The sequence below is a fragment of the Ammospiza caudacuta genome, chromosome 3 (assembly GCF_027887145.1).
Source record: "Ammospiza caudacuta isolate bAmmCau1 chromosome 3, bAmmCau1.pri, whole genome shotgun sequence".
Lineage (NCBI taxonomy): Eukaryota > Metazoa > Chordata > Aves > Passeriformes > Passerellidae > Ammospiza > Ammospiza caudacuta.
This window is the reverse complement of record NC_080595.1, coordinates 98,719,013-98,746,821: the sequence shown is the minus strand read 5'-3', so window position 1 is coordinate 98,746,821 and position 27,809 is coordinate 98,719,013. Positions and strand designations below refer to the sequence as shown.

The 27,809-nt window shown below is 38.3% G+C and overlaps 1 protein-coding gene across 5 annotated transcripts in view; it reads left to right on the top strand.

Annotated features, from left to right (window-relative positions):
- KCNQ5 (potassium voltage-gated channel subfamily Q member 5) overlaps positions 1-27,809 on the top strand; it is a 278,572-nt gene that overhangs the window by 185,215 nt on the left and 65,548 nt on the right. For all 5 annotated transcript variants that reach the window (XM_058801552.1, XM_058801550.1, XM_058801547.1 and 2 more), the window contains exons 2-3: positions 10,732-10,822; positions 27,372-27,498. In XM_058801552.1, the coding sequence (XP_058657535.1) occupies positions 10,732-10,822; positions 27,372-27,498 (218 nt within the window). The remainder of the gene's footprint in view (positions 1-10,731; positions 10,823-27,371; positions 27,499-27,809) is intronic.

The following is a 27,809-nucleotide window of genomic DNA, read 5'->3' as shown; positions in this document are numbered from 1 at the left end:
ACAACAAGAAAGAGCACTTCAGATTCCAGAAAGTGCAGGACTTATTTAGATTAAGGAAGACAAGACTAATGGTGTGGTATAAAACTGAACACCCTTGAGCTAAAGTGCTGTGATTGATTCTTAGAAGTAAGTTTAATACTAACAGTGCATTATGTTAGAAAAATATTCTGTGTTCCATTTATATCCTTGTTTACTACTGAGAGAAAATGATAGGAAATTAACAGGATTTTCTCTGCTCTGGTGATATTTATGAGTCAGCTCATAATTCCCAACACAAGCCATGCTTCCACTGAAGTCAACTGTAAGGTTTCAACAAAAACCAAAACCCAGCTATTAGTTGCTAGGAGTAAATAAAGTTAGAGAAAGAAGACCTAGATCTTGTTACATTGAAGAAATTTTTTTAAATGGCAATTCTTGATAACATTATGGCATATTTCTGCCAAATTTAATAAGCCCTGGCATTTGTGGCTGCTTTGATGTCTGTTGTAGCTGTGAGGGACACTGGGGCTATAAGGTAGCACAGGCTTGTAAACACTGTTATGCTTACCACTTTTTTTTTTAATTCCATCATGAATATATGTTTTTTTTCAGGATAGACTTGCTCTTGCCTCCTCATTCTCCTTTTTAACCCTCCACAATGGGGTGCTCAAAAATATTCTTCTGTATTTCAGTATATTAAATATAACAAATCAGTCCCATCTTAATCAACTTCCTGAACTGAAGCATCATAAAGTGATCAGATTAATCAGTATCTCTGATTTTTTTATCACTTTGCACCATTCCTCCCACAGCCACCACAGGCTGATATAATGATGTGGTATAATACACCTCAAAGTTCTGATGTTTCTACTTAAAATAATTTTTTTATTTAAAAAGAAATATTTTTAAAGTGTGATTTATTTACTTATCTGCTATTCTGGTTAACATGTGAGATAACCACATTTAATGACAGCAAATAATTTGGAATCCCCATACAAAGACAAGTATCCCATAGATTCTTCACCTATATCATGAACTTGAGCATTGCTGCCAGAACAGCCGTGTTATTTTGCAGCCTGGAAAGCTATTATTGGAGAATTTGTGGGTACTTCTTTGTTCACATGTCTGGAAGGATAAAAAATTGTAGAAGTAGCCAAGGGTTGCTAAGATGCCTTCTTGAGAGACATGGTGAAAAGAAATCCCATTTGCTCATGTACCACAGTACAGTATTTTTGTATGACTGCCTTTGAGTGCCCTTTCCCCTGAAAAACTCCCTAATTGTCAATGTTGTTGACTATATATCAATGAAAAGCAAATGTAAAAACAAAGCAAAATCCAGCATATAATATACTACAGGAGAAAAATAAGAGAAATTAAGAAATTGATTTTTGTTCCAGAGCTCTTCAATAAGATTAAATATTTTAAGTGAAAATGCACAGCTGACTCGAGTGCTTCCCACAGCATCAACCTCTCATAATCAATTTGGGCTAATTGTCTTAATCCCAAGTTTTTATTAAAATATGTCAATCAGGAACCTGAATTTGAATTATTAAATTTTCAATATATTTTGTCCCTATCTTGACCTTTGATTAAGATGTAAAACAGTACTGAAATCACAGAATCAAAGAATATTCTGAGTTGGGAGGTACCCACGGGGATCATCAAAATCCAACTCCTGGCCCTGCACAGAACAGCCCCAAGAATCACACCACGTACCTAAGAGCAGTGCTCAAATACTTCTAGAACTCTGGCTGGCTGGTGCTGTGGTATATCCTCAGGATGTGAAATACTCTCACTGTAAATCACAGTTTTTGCTAAATAGGTTTGTTTGATAGTGTTTTTTCAACACAATATCTTGACATCCAGAAGGACCTATCTGTAGTAAAATAGATATCTGTAGTAAAAATGTAGTAAATATCCGTAGTAAAACAGGCAAGTCCAGAGAAAAATTTCATCCAGATACGTGGTAACTCCCAGGCCATACCCAGGAACTGCCTAGAAAAGTGGTGTCTTACCCAGGCCAAAATCACTCTAATGGCATTTAATGGTGTAGACCATCAGCAGCCATTGGGAGCGTGGCTCCCTTTCACATTACTCAGGGGTCCAGCTGAATCACAGTGAGTGGGGTTACCTCCAGAGGACGGGGTAGGCAGGCTGTTTTTCGTCCAGCACAGAGTGTTTCCTTCTTCACTTTATCTGCCAAAGCCAGCGCTGGCACTGTTGGCCACTGATGGTCGATTAGGCAGTGAAGGTAACCGATGAGCACCAAGCAGACAGGCAGCTCTTGTGGCATAAAAAACAACCAGCAGTCCTACAATCTTTCTGTGCTTTTAAGTTTGCTCTGTTACTTAAAAAAACCCAACCAAAGGTAGTGGCAATATTTTTATCTTAAATCCCGAAGACCCAAAAAGCTGATTTTATAGAGGATTACGGTGATGATTACAGAATACATTTCTTTCTAGCACATCTATATGTTTCTTATATTAAGAATTATTTTTCTCATTAGCAATACATCCAAGTGCAATATGTTAGCAAACACTTTTACAGAAAAATGTTATTTGAGTACTTCCCTTTGCCCTAAGTTGTGAAAAAGGTTAAAAAAATAAACTGAAAAAGAAAAATTATTTTAAAGAAAAGGTCATATAGTGGTTTTCACTTCCCCAGCTTCATACTGTAATTCTTTAAATTTTCTCTATTTCATTATAATAAAGTTTTTCCCTTAATTTTTTATATGTTCTAAAACAATTATAGAAATTCTGCAACCTGTGTGTTAAAGACAACATAATTTCTATTCCTATTTTTAATTAATTATCTTGTGAAGTTTGTGTGGTCAAGCAATGTTGCTATGTAAGCTACCAGACTTGTCACTGGGTGTTGGAGCTATGTGATGCAAAATTAAAAACCTACAGAGTTGTCTAAATACAGATTTGATTTACTAAATTAAGTATTCACATTTGAAAATGTTGGTCTACAAAAAGACCTATGCTTTGAAAGTGATAATAGGAGGATTTTGTGATATTCTACAGATTTGAGGCAAATCAGTATAATGCTTCCCAGTCATTAAAATAGTTAAAATCTGGAGGAGCACGTGCTTTACTCTTAATTTTCTTTTATCTCCTGTTAAAGCAAATAAAACTAGAAAATATCTAGGTCACAAGTGTCTCTGAGCACTAAGAAAAAGCATCTTTTCTTTTCTTTTCTTTTCTTTTCTTTTCTTTTCTTTTCTTTTCTTTTCTTTTCTTTTCTTTTCTGTGAATGTGCTTGCTCAAGGAAGTATGATGCCTCCTATTTTAGAACCCTGGAGAAACTTACCTTGATGTTTTATTTTTTGTCTATGATGGAATGGATTATCAAATGTTCTTTTAATGACACTTTTATTTGTGCCCTGTAGGTACCTGAGCTATTTGATTTGCTTTGTTTTGATATCATCTCCTGTTCCAGCCTCTTCATTGCTTTGTCAATAGAAGCAAATACAATCACTTAGCAGACTCTGCTAAAAATACGATTCCTTAAAAATATGCCAGAAAAGAGCAGTTTAGGTTGACAACACCTTTTTTCACACTGCAAATGTAAACTGTTTCATTCTTGATAAACTTTCCTAATTTTTAGAGAAAATAAATCATCCCACATTGGAATGAAAAGTATTTTTAAAACAAAATTTATCCATCGCAGCCTGACAAAACTCACCTTTCTAAATAAGTTGCTTCAGGCATATAATCAGTTATTTTAAAAGTCAGACATGAAATTCCAATCAAATTTCTATATTTCTGAAAAAGGTAGCAATTAACCCAAAGAAAAAATATATAAAAAGACAGGTTTACTGAAATACTTTTTTCTTCTGGAAAATTATTTATCAGGATTCCTATCCAGTTTATTTTTCCATTCTAAGACTGTGAGGTCTTCATACTCTACCTCTCCGTGGCCAGGGTTGTACTTTTTCTATGTAGAAGGGAGTGCAGTATCAAGCCCTCAACATGCTACACTCTGCCACTTGAAGAAAAGGTTGAAGTGCAAGTCATTTTAAAGGAAGTCTACAGAAGAAATTTATGAGCTTTTTCTATGGAAGAACGCTTATTCTCCATGCAGCTTTTGTCAAACATTCTTAACAAATTGTAATAACTTTTGTCATATCTCATTTTCTTGCATAAACAAGTCACACTGAAACTATAAATGATGGAAAATTTAATCCACATGGCTTGCACTATCAAAACTGTTAAGCTGTATTCTTTTCCACCATGCCAGCAGTGCATTATCTGTTTTATAGGAATGTTGAAAAGATTACTTTTTAAGGGAGATACTGCAGGACCTGTGTAAATGTCCGTCTCATGCCTGCATTAGATGACGTTCTCATTTTCAATTCTTCCTGAAGCTAGGAAAATGCTTCAGTGTTTCTCTTTCCATGTGCTTTCAGAGAGGGCCTTCCCACCCAGCTCTGATACCTGCTCAGAGGCATCAGGAAGGGCCAGAGGTTGCTCTCAGCTTTGTGCTGCCTTCCTGCCTTGAGCATTTACATCTCCTCTGGGATGGAAAGTGGCGCACCAGCCCTCAGCTGAACAACATGCATTAATTCTTCCTCTGTGGGAACTTGGTGCCTTGAAAATTGTGTTAATGTATAAAAGTAACTCCTGGCCCAGGAGATGATGTTTTTTCTTCTGTCTTCCTCTGCAAGTGCCTGGGATACTGAATCTTTAAATTCTCCCTTTCACACATCAAGAGGCTTGAGAGTGCTGATAACATCTAGCCAAGACACATCTGTCTTTTTGCTTTTTGTGAGAATTGTTCACCAAAATTAATAGTCCCCATGAAAGTGGAACAGTGCTGAGAAAGACTGTCTTTCCTTCCTTTTTTAATAAGGTTTTCTCTGGGTATTTTACCCATTTATCTAAACCCATAATGTATCTATTGGTGCTATCCATCCAGTATAATCTTCAGCAGATTTATTTATCTAATGCTTCACACAGATTTTTATGCATTCCAGGATTAAATATCATGTAAAGGCAGCACTTGGGTACTCAACTCAGCAAGATCCTGATCACTGTCAAGAAAGCATGGCCACTGCCACTGGCTGTGGAAAGAGTTTCTTATGGAGGGGCTCAAATAACTTCTATGAAGACTCAGACCTTGTGAATGCAAACAACTTCCTCTAAATTGGCAAGTAACTGCATTAGTATACCAGGAGGAAAAGTAAGAACTACTTTTTTGATTAGAGTTACAGTTAGCAAAAGCTTTCAAACATTTTCTAATTCCATACAAAATCCAGGACACTGGCACTGCCAATGGTGTGCAAGCAGTTTGGGTCATAATCTAGAATGCCCTTACCTGTATGGAGATTAAATCAGACCTCATTTAATACTGAAAAATAACTCTGGTGGTCTAATAGTTTAATTATGCCACTTTAACAGTGATATATTTTTATTATTTACAGAAGAGGCCACAAAAATTTGCAGATGTTTAACTTTTAATTATTTTATTTCTAGCACTAAGTCATGTAGCAAAATAGCTCTGAAAGATCTTCCCAGGGTGTATTTTTTCTCCTCATGATACTCCTTGAGTAATGTTTTAACAATTGCTTTAAACTGAACATCCTCTTGCATATGAACAGACCTTAAATCAAACAGTAGTAAAATTCTACTGAAAATTATACAAATGGAGACTTGGTAGGTCCTAATTAACCAATTAGAAAAGTTTATAAGAGGCAGATTGATTAAAAATCAAAGCTTCTGACTTATATTATCTTTCATAAACTGGCTTTTCTCCAATTAGTATATGCTTTCAGGAGCAGGGGAATAAGATGAAAGGATCTGCAACAAAACTGATTACTGCTGAAACAAAATGGAAGTTGCTGCTTTTCATGAAATACAAGGCTATGGCAGTACTTGTATAATTTTATGGAAAGTTGCTGCCTAAGGCGTATGTTTTACTGTCTGATACTGAATGCATGAGGAAAAACCATCTGTTTTTTTCAGCCTGAACAATTATATGATCCAGACTGAATCACTAGAGGCCAAATATAATTGCTCTGTGTTTTGCTTTTTACTACTCTCTACCTACAGCAGCATGGTCTTGTACAGAATGTATTGTAGCACACAGTTCAAATGATGGCATGGGAAAATACTTTTTCTTCTATTGAGGGTTATCAAATTACTATCCAGGGCTTAATGCAATCATCTACACTTCATCAGACACTGGAGAAATAATTCACAAAAGGAAAGAACAATTCCTGATAAACTTTGACCACTGTGATGTTTGAACCTCAGGGATTTCTATTTGCTGGGCAGATCCTCATTTAACATTCAGCCAGGTGAAAGTTGTTGCTGCAGCCTTCATGCCTTCAGTTCCAGCTGGGAAAAAGGAGAGGTGCTTTCCTTTGCATGGCCTGAGTAAACAGATTGCACTAAAAACATAGCAAGTGAATCTTCACTATTAGTTTATTTTGAAGGAAAACACTTCTGTAAAATATAAACAACGGAAAATACTCCACTTTTGTTTCTAGTGTTGTGTTTTACAGCACCTAAAAGTATGCTTTTCATTTTGCCAGCCTAGTAGGACTGGGTTTCTCCTCTTCATAAAAGTGCTTACAGTTTAATTTTAGACATAATGTGCTGAGGGGCACTAAAAGAAGTGTTCAGTGTTGGAGGGAGGAATGAGGGACTGAGGGGCAATATTTGATTATGTGGGTGGATAAATACAAACATTTTTATTTTATTCTTTAATAGTAATAACAACAATAATAGTAGTAGTAATGATGATGCTCCATGCCTTTTGAGTTTCTGGAAAAACTGAGAGCAAGAGTTGTAGAATTTTGGAAAATTCTCTTTCCAAGACCGTTTTTATGTACTGCTGTGAGGATTGTTTCTGCTTTTCATGGATAAACTGCAGAACTATGTCAACCAGGTGCTAATCCACACTGCACCTGGCTTTCCTGAATATTTGCTTTTATTTTGATTAATACACTGCTTAACTGTACTCATTCCCTCTCCTGACTCACTTTTCCCATCTCTTGTGAATAAACACCTTGCCCACAGTGATATTCTAAATCATAGTCCTGACAGACTGTGGAAAGCAAGTGGTGGGTAAATGGACGATGGTTTTGTGTAGAATTGGGCTGTGACTTAAAAGGATCAGGTTTATTCCACATGTAAAGACTTTCTGTGTAGCCTTAGGCAAGTCCCTTACCTTTACTGTGCCATGGTCTCCAACTGTGATATGGGAACAAGAAACTTTATTTTTTCCTGCTGTGTCTGTTTTCCATAATTGTGCCATAAGAAATCTCTTCCAAGTGAAAACTGGTATTGTGTGTTTGGATAAGACCCAGTACAACTGGGCTTCCAATTTAGTTGGTATTACAGGAATAAAATCAAACAAGAAATTTTTAATACCTAAACACAAAGGAAGTAAGCAAATGTCATTTTAATTGATTGAGGTCTAAAGAAATTCAGCAAAAGGAAATTACATTCTTTTACTGTAAATTCTTAGTCACTTAATTTTATTTTGCCCTCTATGCAAGCCTTAATGAGAAGAAACCGCATTTATGCCTGTGTCAGTAGGATGTAATTATAGGGGGATTGCATCTGAAGGCTGTAGCAGCTGAAACTACCAGTAATGTTCTATGAGATTTTGCCATTTTTGTAAAGTGACATGATGGGGAGAAAAATTGCTCACAAGATGGATTTTTGTCACTTATCATAGAATCACATAATCATAGAAAAATAGAATCATAGAAAAATAAAATCACAGAATGGTTTGGAGTTGGCAGAAATGTTAAGTTCATACAGTTCCCCCCCTGCCATGGCCAGAGAACCTGCCACTAGACCATGTTGCTTAGAGCACCATCCAGCCTGACCTTGAACACGCTCAGGAATGGAGCATCCACAAGTTCTCTGGGTAACCTGTTCCAATGCACCCTCACAGTAAAGAATTTTTTCCTAATATCTAACCTAAATCTTACATCCTTCAGCTTGAGGACTTGCCCCTTGTCCTATCACTACATGCCCTTGTGAGAAGTCCCTCCCCAGCTTTCCTGCTGGCCCCATTTAGGTAATGGAAGGCTGATCTAAGCTAGACTTCCTGGAGCCTTCATTTCTGAGGAGATTGGAGGGAACCTTGATTCTCTCTGCCTGTCTTCACAGGTGAACGGGTCCAACACTTTAGATCAGTTTAGTGGCTCTCCTCTGGCAGATGTCCCAACAGGCCAATGTCTTTCTTGTGCTCAGGGCCCCAGCGTGGGATGCAGCCTCACTCCAGGTGCAGTCTCACAGGAGCAGAGAGGGGGAATCACCTTCCTCATCTTCTGGCCACTCTTCTTTTGATGCAGCCCAGGATGTAGTTGACTTTCTGGGCTGTAGGCGTGCATTGCCAAGTCATGCTGAACTTTTTGTCCAGAAACACCCCCAAGTCTTTCTCCCCAGGGCTGCTTTTGATCCATTGTCTTCCCAGCCTATACTTGTGCCTGGGATTGCATGAGTCTTGTAATTTTTTTATTAAATCTTGAAGCATGTGTTGATATTCACCTTTCCCTAGTCTAGAAGATAAGACTTGCCAATGCTGTATGCCAAATGTGCACTTTACCCTCCTGGATACTGTTTTATTTACAGTCCTTAATAGAATTTTTATGCAAGCACCTATCATATTTGATTTTCAGAGTAGAACTTCTCCCCAGCAGTTAAGTGGTATGCTACAAAACATGCCTCCAAAGCCTTATTGCATTGCAGATAGAGATTTTCTACTAGAAATTCTGAAGACTAGAATTATATTTTTATGTAATGTATTGGATATATTGTAGCATTCCTCTATTACATCACTATGGGAAGTCTGTATGTTCTGTGGGAAAAAGTAATCATAACTCCTGAAGCTCGTGTGTATCAACTGCAATAATATATTAATGTTATATCCAGTAGTTAGAAACACAGAAGTAAGTAAATTGAAAAAAGCCTCAGTGAGTCTTCCAGTCCAACCTCCTGCTCAAAGCAGAGCTCACTTCAAAGTCAGACCATGGCCTTATCCAGCCAAGTTCTGCCATCTTTGGGGGCAGAGGTTTCACAGTGTGGTGCATTGACCCTGGCAGGACACTGGGTGCCCACCAAAGCCTCCCTGGGGTTCCCCTTCCTCACCTGGATGGAGGAGAGAAAGTTTAAGGAAAGGCTCATGGGTCAAGATAAGGGCAGAGAGGGATGTGTATCTGCATTAATTACATTATCTATTCATGTGGGTTAGAACACCAGCTAATGAGTCCCAGACAAAAGTCAAAGGCCTGCTCTTTGTTGGTTGCCTCAATGTGCAGCATGACTGACTGTGACCGTGGTCACAGGGGTTTTCAGCATGAGAGAGAGGCGAGAATGTTGACTCCATGATCAGAAAGCTTGATTTATTATTTTATGATATATATATATAACATTATGACTATACTAAAAAAGAAATAGAAAAGAAAAGGCTTCTTCAGAAGCTGGCTAAGCTAAGAATAGAATAGAAAAGAGTGATAACAAAGGAGCTCTCTCAGACTCTGTCCAAGAGAGCTCAGTCCTTGATTGGCCATTAATTGTAAACATCCAAGAGGGGCCAATCACAGGTGGACCTGTTGCTTTCCACAGCAGCAGATAACCATTGTTTACATGTGTTGCTGAAACTCCTCAGCTCCAGCACGAAACATCCTAAGAAAGGATTTTAATGGAAAGATGTCTGTGACAACTGATAAGTGTTTTAAGAGGGAATTTAGCAAAACATTGGTAGAATCAATTATTACTGGGTGCTATTACTTATTAGTCAGTTCATAATACTGTGGGTAAAGTGAACTTCATTTCATGGATAGTGAAACCATCCAGTTCACAGATGATTTCCCTAGCACAATGGTACTGTGGGTGAAGCAGTACAAGGGGAAAGGATAATCCTTACCACCAACAGTATATGTGTCAGGCCAACACCAGTTCTGCCAGCTCATGTCTGCAAACACATGTGCTGTGACTGCTGAGGGTTGGACATGGGATATGCAGAAATTTCTGCAATTATGCCATTTGTTTGGATCTTCCTCACAAAAAGATTTAAGTTTTTTTGCCTGTGTGTTTCATCAGTATCATGAAACATACAGACTCATGCAAACTCAAAATTGTGTTCGTGTTTTCCTGATTGTAACTTCTTGCCCTGTGGCTTGTGTAATTGTTTTAAGTTCTTCAGTGGATTGTATGGTACTAAGTTTGTTCCCAGAATGGAGCCTGTTCGCTGAGGACAGTGATGCCATAGCTCTGCCTCTCACTTCAGGTAGTTTGAGCACTAAGTCTGTTGCTCAGAAGGAGGTTGTTTCTGATGGACAGACAGGTGCAATATGTAACTTAGCTCTTTAGTAAGCTTATGCAGCAGGGGTTTGCGGTCAGCGGTGGGAGAAATGATTTTTCAGACCTGGGAAACAACCCTCCCACTGGAAATCTCTCTTTAAAGACACTTAAATTATCTGGATTGCATAAAGGTAGAGGACTGTGTTACAAAAAGTAGCATCTTTGGATATTGGGTCATTTTACCAAGAAAATCTTTTTCCTCTGAATTCTAGCAGTGCTGCTTAGAAACATATAGATTTAATAGATTTAACAGGATATCATTCTAATGTCTTTAATGAACTGAGTTAAGTGGTAGCTGTGTTCCCCTCTACTAATGAAGACTGTGCAGAGACAGTCTTCTATTAATGTTGGTGAAGTACAAACAATATAGATACTGGGTCAGGGTACTGGAACATATTAACAATTATTAATATTCTTTCTTTTTCAGTTTTCTCCTTGTGTTTGGTTGCTTGATTTTGTCCGTGTTTTCTACTATTCCCGAACATACAAAACTTGCCTCTGGTTGTCTCTTCATTTTGGTAAGTGAAAATTCTAAATACAAGATAGTTTTACAGATACTTTAGTATACATTCAAATCCTCTCCCTCACCATGGAGGAAGTAATATAATACAATAATTGAGCATTTAGAAAAAAAATCAGACGTTTCTTCAGAATGAAAAAAAAATGATAAATTAGAGGATTCCACCATCTTTTTATTTAAAAACAGGTCAGATGGTAACACAGTGCTAATAAAGTATGGTAGTGCATCCCGTTCTTTGCTTGAGAACTGCTATGGTTTATAACAGATAGATTTTCTACTGCGGTTTGGCAGTGACTGAGCATGAAAGACCTTTGATATTGCTGCTGTCATTTATAAAGTCAGTATGTAGTAAGAGGCACTTAAAATAGGAATTAATTTTGGTATCTTAGATACAGATTTGGGCTAGCTATTGGTAGATACTGACATTTTACTAGCAGTTGCTGCAGTAGGATGTGGTAGTTTCATTATTTCTTCATAATACATGCTTTTGTATTATATTTATCTCTCCCTTTTCCCTCCTGAGATAAATGAAAAGGGCTTTAATCCCTAAAAGTGCTTAACATTTTTCATGCATTGTACCGAGGACGCGTTATTCATCTGCTTCTTAATGGGCCATTTAGTTCTGCAAGTGGTGACCTGAGGATAGGCAGTAGCAGATATTAAAACGTCACCATGTACCCAGAGTTACCATGGTTATTTCAGTTCCATGCATTCAGCAGGCTGTGCCTTGTTAGGTAGCACCTGAGGTGAAGTAACTGTTGACAAATGCCAACATTTTAATTGTCATCACTGTGTATATCCAAAAACTCTGGTCTTCAGAGCAGCTCCCTAATTAACCATGGCATGAGCAGGCTGATAATTATGTTGCGTGCTACGTCTTTACAGCACAATGGGCCACTGCATCAAAATACCTGAACTAAATGTCCAGAGCAGGCTAGGTGCAGGTATGTGGTGTTTTGATCCATTGGATGATTTCTTAGCAGGGCTAATTAGGGAGAGCCATGCTAAATGTTGCATTTTTCTTCCTAGCCATATTAGTGCTTTTTCTTCCTCTGGAGAAAAGATCAGGTGGCATTAAACCAGCTAAAAATGGTCAGATTTAAACTTACACTCCTACCTAAACCCATTATTTACAAATCTGAGCAACACTTGGTAAATGGAAGTCTGAATGTTCTGCAGCTAGTTATATTATTGTAACTGGTACACTAATTGCTAAGATTTTTTGGTATAGAAAACAGGAAAATCTGATTAGTCTGAAAATACCCTATTTGTAATAGAAGAGGCTTTTGTGGCAAGTAATCCGTTTTCCTGTATACTTATGCAAATTGGTCACAGAAATACCATTTGTTCTGACATAAAATATGCATTTCCCGCGAGCCACATATTTGTTGATTGTGTTGGCACACTTAGCAGTGCTGATTCCTCAGCTGGCTGGCTCCCTGTACCGTGCCACAGGTCTCCCAGGAGCCACAGTGTGCAGGAGCTCTGTGGATGCCTGGCCTGCTCCCAGCGCTGGGCAGAGGTGTGGTGAGCTCTGATGCTGGCACACCAGTCCTTGCAGAGGTGTCCATCAGCTGAGCAGTGTCTGCTGGGGGAATCTTCTGTGCTTTTTGCTGCTATGGCTTCAAAGATGAGCTTTGTCCATCCTAACCGTTCTGTCTGTACACCCCATGGCATCCTCTGAACATGGAATAGGCCTTAAGGAGGAAGAGGGTGGATGGTTGATCCTTGAAGCATCAATACTAGCCTCATCCAGCATTTCTACAATAAAGCCTACTGTGTTCAGCAAACCTTTGGCAGGAATAAACCTAGTGACAATGAATTTTGCATCTCCTGCTGTGGGTCTCTAATGGAGAAATATATAAGCACAGCAAAGTATGATGTTCCAGAAGCAGGCTAAAGCTGACTGCTTAAGTGCAGATTGCTGATGCATGGTTTGTTCCCCCTCTACATACTGATGAGCAGCTGATATTAACAATGTTACCAAAACAAACTTTTGCAACCACAAAGCAAGAGGACAATACATTTCTACATTAACTCAGGAGCAGTTGCTTTGGCTGTGCCAATACCTAACTGCAGTCACTAGAGTTTTCACAACCTTTTCCTTGCAGTGATTCACACAGTTCTTCCAAATGTGTCATTTAGTAAGACAGCTGTGTTCCCTATCAGGTCTAGTTTAATACTGTTTGTGCATTGTGCTTGAAATAGAAGATACATGTTTATTTTTTAATGAAGTACCGTACAGATATAACAATCCATAAAGCTGCCTGCTGGGTTTCTGTGAACTGTTTGTTTTGCAGATTTATTCCAGATGGTCTTCCCTACAGCCATGTTAATTGGCTAAAAAGCTAATGTAATGTTCCTCCAACTTAATACCTGAGCTGCTGCGTGCACTGGCTTTTGACATATTGCAGCTATTCACAATTGCACAGGGAGATTAAAGAGGGAAGTGTAGATGAGCTGAGCAAACCTTTTCCTCCTTCTCAGAAAGGCCAGAAGAGCTGAGAAGATTATTCTTCTCCAATCAGTCAATTCCATTTATCTGCCCGAGCCATGCCTTGCAAGGGAGCAGAGAACACATCTCCTGATCACTGCATCCCAAATACTCTCTCAGAAACATGCAATTTGTGATAGCTCAAAGCAAATCATTGTTTAGGAAAGCAATAATAGCTGAGGGCTTCTGAGCTTCAGCAGAAGTTAACGGACTCATCTGGGCTGCAGAAATGCCTGAGCTCTGCTACCAGAGCTGAGGCAAACCTGCCCTGATGTGCTGTGTCAGACCCAGCTTCAATTCTGGCATCCACACAAGAACTGCTGTGTGCCAAGGCTGCTTCTCCTTATCAGGAAACCTGTCAAGGGAAACACCTTTAATATTTGAATTTTATGCTTAACATGAAAGTCATGCAGATAAGTTAAGTGCATGTTACATACAGTAAACATTGGATTGTTGAATCAGTAATTAATTTGGTTAGATTTGTGTCCAGAAATAATAAGAGTAACCAGGAGGAGATCATCAGATAAAACTCCACAATGAAAATTATGCTTTAGCCTCATCTTTACACACAACTTCTGGCACTTGAGTTGTAGCAGTGACATGTCCCAGACAGGCAGTAGGATAAAAATCTACTTCAGCATCAAAATAAACCACAAGCAGCTTAAGAATCCAACTAACACAGCAAGAAAATAATCTTTGGGGTGTTGCTGATCTACAAGTACATTTGCTAGCACTTTATCAAATAATAAACACAAGGGGAGTAAAACTGAGACTGTGAAGGCAAAATCAAACTTTTTGGGAAGATAGCCAAGAAGGAATATTATCTGGAACTGGAGGTCATTCACTCTCTTGACCAAACTCCCTATATTTTAAGTTCATTTTCAACTAAAGCTGTAAGTTATGTGAATTTCTGGTTCACTTCTGTTTGTTTGCTGTCAATGCAAGAAAATTAATAAAATAATTTCAGTTGACCCAGGAAGATTTGACTAATTGAGAAGTATAAAAAAAAAGGTCATGGATCAGTTTAATGCTTCATTTGATCTGGCATAATATATTATTTCTGTATTTTATTATCTTAGAACTTTTGGCTTAAAACTCAGATTGAGGTTATAGGGAAAAAATCATTTTTATTTGAAGTGAGAAAGCATCCTCTTTTTTTTTTTTTTTTTGCAATTTTAATTTTTAATCAGAATGGGTAGATTGAAAAATGTAAGTGAATTTCTGCAGGACTGGTTTTATCAAATCTGTTTTGTGGTTTTCTCTGAAAATGACTGCAGTAGAAAGCTGTACCCAGATTTGTAGAATAAAGGCCTCTGAAAATGTACTCTAAGAACACATTCTTCAGTCAGAAATAGTTCCCAAAGATACAAAAGCAGACAGCGTGCACATGATGAAGCTGGTTTCTCCATGTACTATGGTCACATACATGAACCCAAAATGAGAGTCTACCAAGTGCTTCTAGCAATTAATATCTTTCCAGGATTTTTTTCTCTTAATATTTTTGCATAAAAGAAAGAGGATACCCATTGATTCGAGAACATAGTATACAGCTGCCCAATTTGTCTCTGCTCTAGGAATTCCAACCACAGGAATGTAATCATACAAATCCACTGCAGCATTGTAAAGCTGGACAGAGTGGATTTTAAAAAGGGAGATGGATAGTGCTCAATTGAAAAAAGAAATAAAAGAAAAAGCATTTTTAGTTTAGTTATTGTGCCTCTTGCCATGCTTGGATAAAAGACCACCAGACCTGAAAAAGGACTTAATGATAGCTCTATAGGACCAGCTATCAAGGCATAAAAAGAAAAAAATATTTTGAAAGATTTCAATTGTAGATACATTTCTAACAACAGTAAGGTATAGATCATATTACTGGATTTTTCTTGAGTCTTCTTCTGAAAAAAACAGATTAATTTTACCCCCAGTTAAAAAATCATTGAGTTTGTTGAAACTCAAAATCAGTATTTCTCAAGAAATACTGATTTCTAGTGTTTTATTTTTCAAATCAAAACTTAGCTTTGAAATTTCAAAATTCCTCATAGAAATCTTTAAAAAATTGTATTAGATATACAACGTTGATGTTATCAAAGACAGAATAAGAGAGGGAACTATAATGTTGATAAGGTCAAAACCTTCATGTTTTCAGTTTTGTTTGGATTCATGTACACTAATATTATAATAACATGAGAAAAAAATCAATAATGTAATAAAAAACTCCCTGTTAGCTTTAAAAATATTCTTACCACACAAAAATGAATATTTTCACATCTTTGCTGTTTAAATGGATGCTCTCCTATTATGTATACAGATTTGACCAGGTCCGAGCTGACTGTTGTTACAAAAACTTGGACAGGAGTTCATCACAACTGCTTGTGAATCTTTGTGTAGAAACAGAGCAGACTTTCCACTATAAATTTAAGTGCTGGACCCACTTTGCTGAAATTAAAAGTTATTGTGAGGAAGTCTGACAGAAAGCAAAAAGTTAAAATAAGAGATGGAGTTATTATAAACAGTGGCTGTCCTCAAAGGTTAATTCTTCTCTCAGAAGGCAGTGTTGGCACTTCCCACTAACCAGCAAATCTCTCTAACAAACAAGTACACACTGTAGCTATGGAGAGAGAGATGAAAGTAACCATAAAAATTATTTCCTAACAACAGAACACAGCACTGCACATAAAACTCTCAAGATATCTATATATTGTCAGCAGGAGGTATCTATATATTGTCAACAATGCTCAGGATGCTGAGTACACTTCAACAGGTCAGAGAATAAAGATGTCTCAATCCTGGCATAAGCCTGTTATTGATATGGTTCTGGGATTGATTATATTGTTAGCAATGTTTTGTTCTTTCTTTTCTTTTATTCTTCTGTATTAAGCAGAGATTACCTTTGTAAAGAAAAGATTGAAAATCACACATTGAACAGAATCATCTTTCCATTGTAATTAAAACTGCAATATATTAGGTGCTACTGGGAAAGCTTAAATGGGTTTGATGACTAAAGATGATTAAAACTGCATATGGGATCTACAATCAGGGAAAAAATAATCTTATAACTGAATCACTTAAAAAAGATAGGATAACTATGAAGAGTTACCTCAAGTGATACAGCATTCAGCAGCAAATGTAGTAGAAGGCAAGAGAGTTTTTGTCACTGCCAGAGCAGAACAACCAATCAGACACGTTTAACAAGAAATCTGCATTTGATGTGCAATGTTAGGATCACTGGAGTTGCCACAGGTCAGTGGCTGGTGGATGAAATGCCATCCCCAAAATTATTTTTCATTCCTTTGAATGGGCAGGGCATATATAGAGAAATGAGTGGTAATGTGCAACGAAGAAAGATGAATGGAAATAGCAAAAGTGCAAGTAGTGATAAATGTAAGAAGTTCATGAACTAGTACAATTTTAATATTAAAATGGCTAACATGCAGTAGGAAAGTCAGTGTTGAATTTCTAAATAGGTACATTACAGTAATTTATGTGATTGCTATCAGTTCCTGTATAAATGGGGAAAATGGGGAGGACTAGATGTCAGTGATGGGCTGGCAGGCTTCAGATTAATAAGGATATAATTCTTTGAGGAGGGGAAAGCATATCTGCTTTTAGGTTGATCAACACATTGTGCTAAAAAACCAAACCAGCTGTCTTGGACTTCCTTTAAGGACAAGTGGGCAGCATTCCTTACACAAATGCTTTTCCCATGACATGTCTTTCTTGTTTTATCACTTTAAGTGATAACAAGGTAGCATGGGAAATCACCTCCAAGGAATAAGTTTAATATTTTCTGCAGATGTAGATTTGTGATAGATTATGATAGATCCTGCAATATTGAATTTTATTGGCTTCATGCCAGAGTTTGAGATGGAGATCAAGAGCTACCTCCTTAAAACAAGCAAGAAACAGTTTAGATTGCAACAGTAAAAATGGATAGATATCAAACTCTCTATCAGAAATTCAGACCTGACCTTTGTCAGGGAAATATTGATTTGCCAAATGGAAATGCAGAATATGTCCCCAGAGGAAAGCCAAAGTACTTGGTTAAAAATAAGATGTAAGGAAAAAATTCTGCAAACCATTAAATGTTAAAAGGAATAGAGTGCTGAAGAAGGCAGGACATCAGTGATATGAAAGCTATTTGGAAATCTAGGGAAAATCTGGCATCTGAGTAACACAGAAGAGCTGCAAACCATTCCATCTCTTTGCAGAGATGTGACAAAGCATGTGAAGACACAGCTTGCTGCAGTTGAAATGTGAACTTTCCTCAAGTCACAGGAGAAATCTGTTCAGTTTATGATTTGGTTTAAAAACTGTGAATTTGAGCAAATGTCCAGCACACAGCTGGATAAACACACCATTTAATGAGTGAGCAACTGGCTCATGGGTTGGGCACTAAGAGCTGTAGTGAATGGGGTGACATCAGACTGGTGGCCTGTCACTGTCACTGGTGGAGTCTCACAGGGCTCCATTACCAGCCCTGTGCTCTTCAACATCTTCCTAAATTACTTGGAGACAGGACATGAAAGGGATACTGAGCAATTTTGCAGATGATGCAAAACAGGGAGGAGTTAGGGCTCCCATAAAGGCAGGGAGGCCCTGCAGAGACTCTGTGGAATCAGAGGGCTGGACAACCACCAACCAAAGGAAGTTCAATGGGAGAAATTGCTGGGTTCTGCACCTGGATGGGCAACCCTGGATGTACAGACAGACTGGGGAATGGGATACTGGAAAGCAGTGCCTGGGAAAGGGATTTGGTCAATGGCAAGTTGAACATGAGCCAGCAGTGCCCTGGAGCCAGGAGGGCCAACCCTGTCCTGGGGGCATCAGGCCCAGCATCACCAGCTGGGCAAGGGAGGGGATTGTCCTGCTCTGCTGATGTCTGGAGAGGCTACCTGGAACAGAGGCTGGACAGAGTTAAAGGAATAAAGTATTTATTGAAAGGCCTTCAAAGGACACACCTTGGGCAGCACAAGAGCCCGGCTGGGGCTCTGTCCAAGATGTACCCAGGATGGACAACCAGTCACAAGTTTTCACACTTTTATAAGTTTTGGTCCATTTACATATTTGGGTCAATTGTCCAATTACAGCTTCAGGTTATGAAGTCTCATCCTCCCAGATTGCTCTCTTCAATTTGCAGTTGTTTACACTTTTTGGCCCTGAAGCAAATGTGTTCTTGTTTCTCAGGCTGGAAAAGGATTGTTTTGTGTAACTAAACTGTGAAGAGAACTTGGTAACACTCTATATGAAGTTCAGAATCACACACTGAGGCAGGACAGATACTGAAAAATATGAAAAACTCAAGGCATCACTGCTCTTCACTGGAGCAGCCTCACCTCCAGTGCTGGGGGCAGTTTTGGGCACTGTAATATAAAAAAGATTTAAACCTGTTAGGGAGTGTCTAAGGAGGGCAACAAAGATGGGGAAGGGCCTTGAGGGGAAGCTGTGTGAGGAGTGGCTGAGGGCACTGGGTCTGTTCAGCCTGGAGGAGATGAGGGGAGACCTCACTGCAGTGACAGCTTCCTTGGGAGGGGACAAGAAAGGGCAGGCACTGATCTCTGCTCTGTGTGACAGTGACAGGACCCAAGGGAATGGCCTGAAGCTGTGTCAGGGGAGGTTTAGGTTGGATATCAGGAAAAGTTTCTTCTTCCAGAGGGTGGTTGGGCACTGGAACAGGCTCCCCAGGGAAGTGGTCCCAGCCCCGAGCCTGAGAGAATTCAAGTGTTTGAACGAGGCTCTCAGGCACAGGGTGTGGCTCTTGGGGATGGAGCTGTGCAGGGCCAAGAGCTGGGCTCAGTGGTCCTTGTGGGTCCCTTCTGACCCAGCTGGTTCTGTGATTTTGTGATTCTGTGCAATAAGTAATGAAATACAAGCAAAAACAAACAATCAAAAAAAGTCTGTAAGAATCCAGAGTAGACATACCTATAATGAAAATATCCACATAAAGTGAAGGTGATGGTAAATACACAGACACACAGTGGAACTAAGTTCAGTCCTGAGTTATGGATGAATTAGAAACATGAAGTAGCAGATAAATACTGGCCATTTTAGACTTTTAGGCTTTCGTGAAGTACCTAAGGAAAGGGTGTATGTTATGGACAGGACAATAATACCTTTGGTATCACATCTGAACCAGACAGGAATTGGCTAATTGTGCCACATGAAGATATGATCACAGGAAATGTATGCCGCACAAAGATATATATATATATGTTTTATTTTTCCAAGAGACCAAAATTCCATAAGCCTGGAAAAATGTAATAGGAAAAACTGCAAAACAGTCAGCGAATGGCATGATGTGTGAAACACAAGGCTTGGTATACTGGCTCCCAAAATTCAGTTATTTGACTAAAAATGGGGCACCAAGTCAGTTTTTCACAGAACTTAAGGAACTGAATAAAGATATTGTGACCACATACATGTCCAAGTAACAGAAATGTTTAATGAGGTGATATTTTGGAGAAAATAAATGTGTGAACAGGATTTTGGCTGATTTGGTTGACTGCCTACCAAGACCAGTTTGCAAAAAGTTGGAAACTGTCAGAAAACACACTCTTAAAGTTGTCTTCTGAAAATTTTGGTACCAGTAAAATTTCAGCATGTATCAACCAAGATGCACTTAGGTCTCCCAGTGGTTAAAACATGCACAGATGAACACCTAGGGAAGCTCTCCTAATGAGCTTTGACAATTGGGAAATTGCAAGAAGTAATTTCTAAAAGAAGAGTGCAGATATCATTTGCAGAATCTCCAGCATTTAACAGCTCCAAACATGCTAAGGCCAAAGAATAAATTAAATAAATGAAAGAATGTCCTACTCTGCAGTACAGCATGTCAGATGTTATCAGTTAATTGACATGCACATGATCAACCGTAACAATTAGCCTAAACCCCTTGCACCCATACAAACTCAATAGGGATGTCAGGGCATAGAAGGATTCAGAGTTCTGATGCCTGTTCTACACTTGTTTGGGACAGAGAAAAGATACAAAATTCTTCACAAACATTTCAAAAGGAAAATTTTGGATCTGTGTTGCTACAAAGACATGTGCTTGCACGTTTGCCTCTAATGTGACATCAGAAATGTGACTACAGCAGAAAAAAATGTGTGAAGAAATCACAAAGGAAGTGCAAAGGCCTGGGTACAGCTGTACAAAGCTTCTTTGTTTTCAATATGAGGATAAATTTAAAATCAAAATTAGACCATTTACCACATATCTTACTAAAGAGAAAGAAAATCTGAACAAGCGCAGAGACGGGTAAAAAATTTTTGGAAAGTAGAAAATTCTTCTATTACATGACTTTTATGCTATCATCTCTTTTAAGGAATTCTCTTATATATGCAGATGCACCTGACACATAAACAAAAGGTATGGCACAAGGCAGTGAGCACAAATGGCTGGAAAACACTGTCAAAGGTGGTGCAGCATCTGGAAAAGAGCAGGATAGACGTGGAGAAGTCAGTGCTTCCCATTGCCCCTTTTCCAGTTTGAAAGAGGGTATTCAGTGGTCATCAGAGCGTCCCTAGGAGAACCATGTCCGCCAGAAGGAGCTTTGGGAGCTTTGTATCCACAGGTACAAACTGCAGATTGCCCAGATGGTGTTGGCAGTGACCATGGTGGCCAGTGCAGCCCTGCACACTCGCTCCTCTGGCACCAGCAGGTCCTCAGCAGATGGCCCATGATGATGATGTGAAGTGAGTCTGCTGCTCTGGGGAGGCTGAGGGTGCTGAGGAAGGCTAGCACAGTTTCGGTGGTAGGAATCATACATTGTGTCTGACATGGTAAATACTTGTCTTTATAAGATGTTATGAAAAGCATAAATAAATGGCATCTATGCAGTTCTGCTGCTGGGTTGTACTAGCTGATTCAAAACTGGGTTTTTTTGAAATAAAAATTCACAGCTTTTTTCCCTTGCAAAGGAATAAAGAAGATGCATGACTGATGGGTGCCATGTCAAATATAAACATTAAAAGCTAGAAAGGAGTTGGATAGCAGAAGTCATGTGGATTAAGCTTATAACTGGGATTTTAATATTATATCATTAGATTTGTAGCTGTGTATTTGAGTAAAAGGCACAAAAATGATTTCTCAATAATCCTCTTTTTAATGTCAAATCTACATGGAAATTCTTAATCATAATATGGAAAATCAAGTGCTCTAAAAGCATCACATCCATTATAAAACTGATAAATGGTAAAAAGGTACATAAATTTCACTTCATACTTATTGTATTGCACTGGGAGCTGAAGTGAAGTCTCTGGTTGTGATTTGTATGCCACTAATAGATTCTATTCTGGGTTATGTTTTCAGATTTATGGCTGTCTCTCCCTCTGTTCAACTGCAGTTGGAAAGAATTAAAACATTTTTTTCCTAAGTGTATGTATGCACACCAAGATATGCTTGTTAGCTGTTTAGACCAAAGATCTCCTCTTTTTAGTGCTGAACCAGGAATAACACAAATGTGTTCAAATTTACCCTGATTTAAAACATGCATGTATTCTTACCTACTTGTTTTAATCTGGAAAATGGCCAGTATAACACAACTTCCTGTAGTCCCACACCAGCTTCTGCATCATAGCTATTTAAAGCCCAGACCTTTGTCAGGTTTCATTGAGACAGACCAGTGTTGTGCTTTCCCTCACACCCAATGGCATATCTTTAAAGTGTACAACCCAGCTTTAGAGCTTAGCACCTGGAATCTGTAGAGGGGGATTTTTTGGCTTTAGAGACATGTGTTGTTGATAAGCTGAGGTTCTGTTCTTGCTTTCATGGAATGATAAAACAATCTTTGACTATGAGTAATAAAGCATTGCTATTTGGATAGTATCAAGTATTCATGTGTCACCATGAAGATATTTCAGCAGCTGGTGACATACTTAAATCAGTCAGCCACAAATTAAAGTATGAAAGCATTTTTATTCTCCCTCCTTTCAAAATGATTTGGAAACACTGGACTTGCCTGTTTATGAGATTTTAGGGAAGAGGGGATGTGTCCCAAGCAGTATCAGATTACATTGTTCCTCGTGCTCTGCTGTTGTGTTAGTGCACTGAGGCTCACTGATTTACTGGATCTGCAGGGCAGCAACACTGCAGAGATGTCCTCAGAAGGGAAACACTTGTGGCCCTACTGAAGCTTATTTCAGAGGGTTCATTTGGTCTGTTCCTGTCCACCTCTCCAACTTCTGACAATGTCACTTGTAAACACAGCTCTCCTATGAGCACAAGGCAGGCAGCTCCTCACATCAGTCTGCAGCTCTGTTGTGCTACTTCATTAGCCTTTAGAATAATTAAAATCACCATTTCCATACAAGAAATACAATTAAAATAAGAGCAGAGACATTGTCTTGTGGGTGGATTTCTTATATCCAAGCCTCAGCTCATTTGCACATTGCAAAATAACCTGAAGCATCCTAGATCAGGGGACGGTGCTTAACTTTGGTCATTTTCCTATTGCAAAAATGGCTCCAATTCCCCAATGTTACAGTCTGCAATGAAGGCACCTGATTCATCATCAGCAAATTATTTTCAGTTTTAATACTCAGTTGTGCTAAGGAGTGAGAAAGCTATTATATAAACTTTTTGTTTGCTGTTAAAATATTATGCTTAGGGAAAACATTAACATTAAAAACTGCCTGAGAAGCATATTAATGTAAACAACTTCAACAAATCATGTATCCTAATTGGATAGGAGGGGGAAAAAAGGGGGTGGGGAGGGGGGAAGTGCTGGATTTTGCAAAGTATGCTTGATTTTCTTAATCATCAACCCTGTTGATTAGAGTCCTCCAGGACCTTTTATTAACAGAAGCCTTGCTCTGGATGACCTCTTATTTTCTTTTTCTGCCATTTGTGTGAGCCTCATTGTTCCAGTGGTGTAACAACCCAGGCACACACAGATGTAAAAATCTTCAGGAGTACCCTGTTAGCCAAAAGCAACTGAACCTTGTCAGCCCAAGCGTGTCAGCCTTGCTCCTCTTGCATGTGCATGGTTCCCCAGGACAACTGGAGCTGCATGTGCAGAAACATTTCAGAAGGAAAAGCTCATCAGTTTGGATGAACTGTGCTTTGAGAAGGAAGAGAAACTTTCCACTGCCCGAACCAGCAATGCATCTGCCACAGTGGTTACTGGGAGGTGCTAACTGTGAGCTTGGGCAGCCAAAAATGTGACAGATTGTGGTGACTCTGGTGGAAGGCCAAATGCAGCTGTGATTGGAAAAGGATAACAAGACAGGGAAAAAGCAAGAAATGGCAAAGGCCAATGCACCTCTGCTCTAACTAGGAAGGGAAGGGTTAGATTCCCAGTAAATCTTAACTTGCTCATCAGTTCAAATGCAGCCTTGCTTAATTTTGAAGAGGGCCAGATTTATAAACAGTGCAAGATTTTCCCATTCTGATGTAAATGTTGTTTCTCATTCTCATAAGTAATTCAAAATTAATGATGTTCCATTATATTATATATAGGACAGAGATACATGGAATGCATCATTTCTTCAGTCTACAAAGCACGAAGTCTAATGATTATTCCATCACATGCCTTTCCAATTATGTTCTGATCGTCTGTTTCAATTGCTAAGGAACAAAACCCAAGTTATTTCAAAGCCTAGATTTATCCTTAAGTTGGCAATAAGCCTTCCAAATGAAATATGAAAAAATAAAAATCCTGATCTTATTTGGGATGCATCCTTCCAATTTTTGTCCATGGAAGACCAAAAACCTTGTAACTTTGCAGCTGCCATAAGAAAAAAAAAATGTAATTCCCCAGCCTGTATTAACCCTGACAGAGATTTGCCTTAACATTTTGACTGAGTGCCCCAACTACTAAAACATTACTTTTTCAACAGTTGTGTGCAATTCTTTGTCTCTCTCTGGTTTTGAACTGAACCAATCCAAAATAAAACAAAGCTGTTATGTGTACTACTACTATGAAGAGCTCTGTTTCAATACATTATGTTTTTTGGGAAAATCCTTTCCCTTTAACTTCATTATATTTTATATTTATTCCCTTCAAAATCATCTTTTTCTTTGAGGAAGTAGGAGTCATTAGGATATAAAGATCAGTTTGAAACATCACTATTTCAGTAAGTGCAAAAATAAGTGTGAAACCCCATATACATTTTATTCAATGTCTTTCCTTTTTTTAAAGCTTATAGTGTACTTAAAAATCTACAGAATCTTGTTATGGGTGGAAGAAAATCATATATAGCATTTTTAAAAGCAGCAGTTCTTTTAGTATCTCAATGCACAGAGATGTAATTATTGTATTTGAGCTCAATATAACTACAGTTGTTATATTGCTTAAATAGAAGAAAAAATTGTTTAAGTAGTAGAAACCTTAGTTAATTTTGAGACAATATAACCATGCATAAATTTCTAATGGCTCTAGAAATGGTAACTTTTCCTCAAGGAATAAACAGAGAAATTTCACTTTGTTTCCTCAAGAAAAATCTTTTACTCCACCCACTAAAAAAATTTTTGAGAAAATATATTTTTTTCTCTTTTTCTCTACCAAAATAGATGTATCTCCATGAAGTTTCTCTTTTTAGTATAGGTGTTTCTGTCAGAGAAAAATCTGATTTCTGACTCTAATACACAAAGGCACCATGCAGTGCACAGACTCTCAGAAACGTGCTTTCAGCACACAATAAATTTTCTCATCTTTGCCTCACTGAGCAAGCATAGCTCCTAGTAATGGCTAACAATAGGACAGGTGATAAATACAAAACTGCATAGCACTGGAAGGAACCAGAAAAGGAAACTTTCCAAAAAATTGCCTCTTTCCAATTCCTACCAGCAGTTCTGCGATACTGTTTGAACTGACTTGAAGCTGTGGACTAGTCCTTCCAGGATCATTGAGTACTTTTTGTCCTTGCCAGTTCCCCATCAGAGGCCCTGCCAGGGCTGGAGTACAGGGGAGGACACACTCCTGTGTGTGTGGATCAGCTTCTGGAAGGTGCCTGGGACAATTTCTCTGTACTCACAGAGCGTATCGCCCATCTGCACACACCGTATGTTTCCCAGGGAAACAACAAACTTTATTCAAATGAAATGTGATTAAGTTTTAACAAGAAAAGGATTTTACTGGAAGCAAAGAAATTTTCATGCTTTTCAGACCTCCTTTCCTTCAGTATCTCTTACCCTATCCCAAAGAAGAAACTTCTTTAGGGGAATCAGATGCAGGAATGGCCTGGATGCCTGCCATCAACCCTCATAAATTCAGAGGCACCATCTAACAATGTGTAAACCAGATTTGACAATTCATGATTTAACTACCACTATAAAAGTGGTAGTTAAATAACTAAAATGCGTATTCTTCCTTTTTTCCAGTTGGCTTCCTGTCCATTTGTTTCTTGGCCTACACAGAATTTCCTACAAGGAAATGTACCACAGCATAGCCAACTATTAGGAATTATTGTTACTATATGGGGAACTTTTTCAGTTTTGTACATAATCCTTTCTGAAGTTTTGCAATAACGCTGTCCATAAAATTAAGTTGAAGTTTCTTGTAGTGGAATAAAAAGAAAATCTTAAACAATCACACACATTTTTCCATGTTATTTTCTAATAAAAAATGTGGCATTTTCTTCAGCCGTGTTTTAGCAGAGGGATCTTATTCTACTTTTGTGACTTAGGCATTCAATATGGGATTTCAAAAAACAAAAATGAAGACAGTGAGGAAGGCTCTAAAAGTGCCTTTCAATGTAAAGTAGCTACACAAGCTGACATGTTTTGGGAAGGAATGCTATGTTTTCAAATTGTTCCATGACAGCAAAAACAATTAAGTCCACAATGTTTCAGTGGACTGCCACTAATCATAATCTAGTAAAGAACCATTACATGGCACAACATTAATAATGCCATTTGTTCGGGTGAATTAAAGCCTGAGCTGACACGTTGGCTTGTAGAGTTGTAGGATCTCACTGTCTAAAAACATGCAAATGTTTACTGGGGAAAAGTCAATATTGGATCAACCCTACCCTTACAAATATTTCTCTATTTAATTCATTTGCAGTGCTTCCTTACTGGTACCACACTAATCCTCATCCTGCAGGAATAACAAATTAATTGGCTGACAAGGAACAACTTACTTCTGGACATCAAAATACATTGGGCTGCCAAATAAAACACAACTTCCATCCTTTTCTTCTTGATGGGCTGTTTAAGAAACTCCATCAAGTACTTGTCTCCTTCTGTGAATAGAAAGATTTTTATTTTGTCATTTCAAAATACATGACTTTGTGATGGTATTCCAGAAGACTATCTAAGTTTGTAATTCCATACAGTGTGTATGTACTATCACTGCATATTATTGACCTGCAGATCTCCTTAGGATATGGAGCTGAATTGTACTCCAAGCTCTATTACTGCACTATTACCTCACTGTTGTGATGAAAATTTTTTTAGAATAAAAATTGCATAAATACATGGTTATGCTTTTAAAATAGACAGTCTTAAAGAAGACTCCAATGAGAAAGACAAGCAGGCCAAAGAAGCAAGGCAAAATTTCTAAATGCTTTCATTCACACGTTGTCCAGGGAAGGTTATGCCTAGGGTGGGCATTAGTTTATTGCCTTACAAACAATTGCATACCCATTGTATGTAATTACACCTGCATGTACCTTAACCTACTGCTAGGAACAGATTGATTTCCCAACCTCAAAATCTCAGTTACTTCACCTGCATATTGTAGCAATGAGAGTGTGTCTCCCAAAACTTTCAGCCTTTAAATTAAGAACTAATTTTATGAATGTGGATATGGAATAGCTGTGTAAATTACCTCTGCTCTGATGCTCAACATCTAAAGTCTTTGAGTACTTTGCTCTGATATTTTTGTCTATTATTCAGTGTTTGAAAATATTTAGTAGCCACTTTCAGTGTGAAGTTCTGGGGACTGTGTGCTGCTTGTAGATGTGTAACCATCCTGGGGAGCAGGATCCCAAGTTTGGCTTGGGATATTCAGATGCTCAAGGTGGATTGTCAGACACAAACAGTAGTGATAAGTTTCCTAAAGCTTAAGTGTTGGTTATCTGTAACAGGCATTTTTCTTATTTGCCATTTCTAGGAATTTGTCATGATTGTTGTCTTTGGTTTGGAATTTATTATTCGTATCTGGTCTGCGGGGTGCTGCTGTCGGTACCGAGGATGGCAAGGAAGACTGCGCTTTGCGAGGAAACCGTTCTGTGTGATAGGTGAGTGTCCCTGCTCCAGCTCATTTTGAGATAAACATCTCCCCTCTCCTGTTCTGTTTCTGAATGAAAACTGTTGGAATCAGACTCTGTTTACAGCAACCAGCTGTAAGTCCAGAATAGCTGTGTGTCAACTCTCATCTGCCCAGGGTTTCTTTAGATATAAATCATAACATCCCTAAAAACCAGCCAGTCCATGTTTCTTATGTTCTCCAGAAGACATTTTCCTATGAATCTCATACAGCTAGCCTATATATTGGATAAATGAGGAGTTGAGAGCTGATCTAATTGAAAATCAGAGATGTATGCTTTGA